At 42.5% G+C, this 2,500-nt stretch overlaps 1 protein-coding gene across 1 annotated transcript in view; it reads left to right on the top strand.

Moving 5' to 3' along the window:
- Positions 1-1,243, top strand: part of LOC133660549 (granulocyte colony-stimulating factor receptor-like) — a 37,172-nt gene extending 35,929 nt beyond the window's left edge. The window contains exon 18 of the mRNA XM_062064095.1: positions 228-1,243. Within this exon, the coding sequence (XP_061920079.1) occupies positions 228-716 (489 nt within the window). The 3' untranslated portion in view covers positions 717-1,243. The remainder of the gene's footprint in view (positions 1-227) is intronic.
- Positions 1,244-2,500: the final 1,257 nt, after the last annotated feature.

Here is a 2,500-nt window from a genome sequence, read left to right as displayed (position 1 = left end):
AAATTCCAAATGAGCTAATATTTGCAAAACGTAACAACGTTTTCCAGTGTGAACATGAAATATCTTGTCTTTGCAGTCTATTCAATTGAATATAAGTTGAAAAGGATTTTCAAATCATTGTATTCTGTTTTTATTTACCATTTACACAACGTGACAACTTCACTGCTTTTGGGGTTTGTAATAAATGATGCATTCACCCTGAAATGTCCAATCATTCCTTTTTGCAGGATAGCATGTCTCCCTGGGACAGTGAGGAGCCCAATCCGATATACTTGTCCCACTTGAGTGTCCTGGATGTCCCCATAAAACCAAAGAAAGCAGAGGAAGACCATAGTCTTTGGTCAAACAGTGCCGAGGACACCAGCGACCTCGGAGAGTCCCTTTGCGGCTCCCCGTTCCTCCCCGGCCTCTCTTCCGCCAACAGCGACTCCATCCCTTACGCCAGCGTCATCTTCCCCGCCGCCTCGCCGCCCACGCAGCACCCTCACGTGTACCTGCGCTCGGAGTCCACGCAGCCCCTGTTGGAGTCGGAAGAACTCCACAGTCCAAAGTCCTACCAGGACTTGGCGCCTGACGGGTCGCATGGGGAGCAGTGCTTTTTCGGACCGTGCGCGGGCGGGGAGGAAGAAGAAAAGGAGGCGGAGCCAGCAATTCATTGGGATGACTTCCCTTTTCTAAAAGCGTTGGCTATGAACGACACGCAGGGATGTGCTTAGGATCCTCAAAACATGCGACTTGGTGCTTTTTAGAGAGTCTGTGTATGCATTTTATGCGACGTGTGTTACCTTTTCCTGTGGAGAGTCATGAAGGAAAGTGTGTTGTCCTGAAGTCCATCCATCCATCCATTTTCTACCGCTTGTCCCTTTTGGGGTGTCGGGGGGTGCTGGCAGGCCCGGCCCTAACCAATCTGGCGCGCTAGGCAAAATTTTAGGTGGCGCCCCCCCACATCGGCAGTGAAGTGTATATACTCACAAGAAACCGAATAGCTTTGTCTTTGACCTTTTTTTTTACTTAAAGAAAGCAAGATAACAATCAGAATAGTTAACAAGATTAAAAAAATATGAATAAATAAATGAATACAAAAATAAAAAATTAATATATGAAATACAATATTTTTTACATACATAAACACAAAATAAAACGTGTCAACAAGTTGCATAAAATAAATTAAAAGTACAATATAAATAAGGCACTGCACAAAACAAGATATCAAACCAGTATGACTTTAACAACTATATTACAAAAAAAGGGGATCCTACAGAGTTCTCTATTTGTGCTTTTTAATATTGCATTAACTAGAATGACTTACAAATTACTGTACACCAGGGAGTACTGTAATTACCTAACGTTACATTATTATTATTTTCCATAACAATTTACCCCCCCCCCCCAACCCCCCACCCCCCACAATATTAACCCGACGTTAAAACAGAACTAGCTATTTATTGATTAGCAATTGCCGAATCATGTAACATTAGCTTAATGCTAAAAAGCCAGGTTACTATCACATTCTGTAACAGACAAATAATTTCATGTAGGCTAACGTTACCTACCAGCTACCTCTGTCTTTTTCTCGTTTCTCCTCTTTTTTTCTCTTTTTTCTTCCCTGGGCACCTGACAGTTTTGGCCGTTTTGACATCTTGTGTTGATATTTTGATGTGGTGACGTCCAAAGAGTCATGATACGGGAAGGTATGGGACGCACCGTGCGGGGGGGGGGGGGGGGGGGCGTAATGTTGTAACAGATAATATTTCTATTAAATAGGCTTTACTTTGCATTTTATTTAACGTGGGATTATTTTTTGTATTTAGAAATACAAACTTTTTTTCTTTCTTTTTTTTTTCTCCAACATTTGTGGCATTGGCGTGGCGCCCCCTGATGGACGGCGCCCTTAGCATTTGCCTATACGGCCTATGCCACGGGCCGGCCCTGGGTGCTGGAGCCTATCTCAGCTGCATTGTTAATATTCATTACATAATTATTTGATAATACTTTATTGTATTGTTTATACAATGTGCAAAGACGTACACCATGTCAGGTTCAAACACTGATGACGTCTATTAAACAAGACAAGAGGCAAAGAATTAAACAGAGACAGAATTCAATTTGGACTCAATATATTGAGGAGAGTCGCCCGGACATTGTATCCTTCTACAATCTCCAGCACGCTCTGCCAAAAGATCGCATGCCTCCTTCTTTTATTTTGGACCCTCCCCGACCACCTGGCCACCGCTGTTTCCAAAGGACAAAGGTCGCGAAAAAGTTCACAGAAAAGGTCGTAGACAATTCACGGAAAAGGTCAGTTCAAAAAGAGTTCCATAAAATAGTTCAAAGAGTTTGTAAAATACTTCAAAAAGAGGTCCATAAAATAGTTCAAAAAGAGTTCGTCTGGAAATTGGGCAGATCCTGTCATCTCTCCGCTTTGAAGTCCTTGGGCCAGAACAACATCCTTCTTGTTGATTACCATACATGAAAGAACACAGGAACACCATCTTGCCCC

Source organism: Entelurus aequoreus, linkage group LG11 (assembly GCF_033978785.1).
Source record: "Entelurus aequoreus isolate RoL-2023_Sb linkage group LG11, RoL_Eaeq_v1.1, whole genome shotgun sequence".
Taxonomy (NCBI): Eukaryota; Metazoa; Chordata; class Actinopteri; order Syngnathiformes; family Syngnathidae; genus Entelurus; species Entelurus aequoreus.
This window is presented reverse-complemented; position numbering and strand designations above follow the sequence as displayed.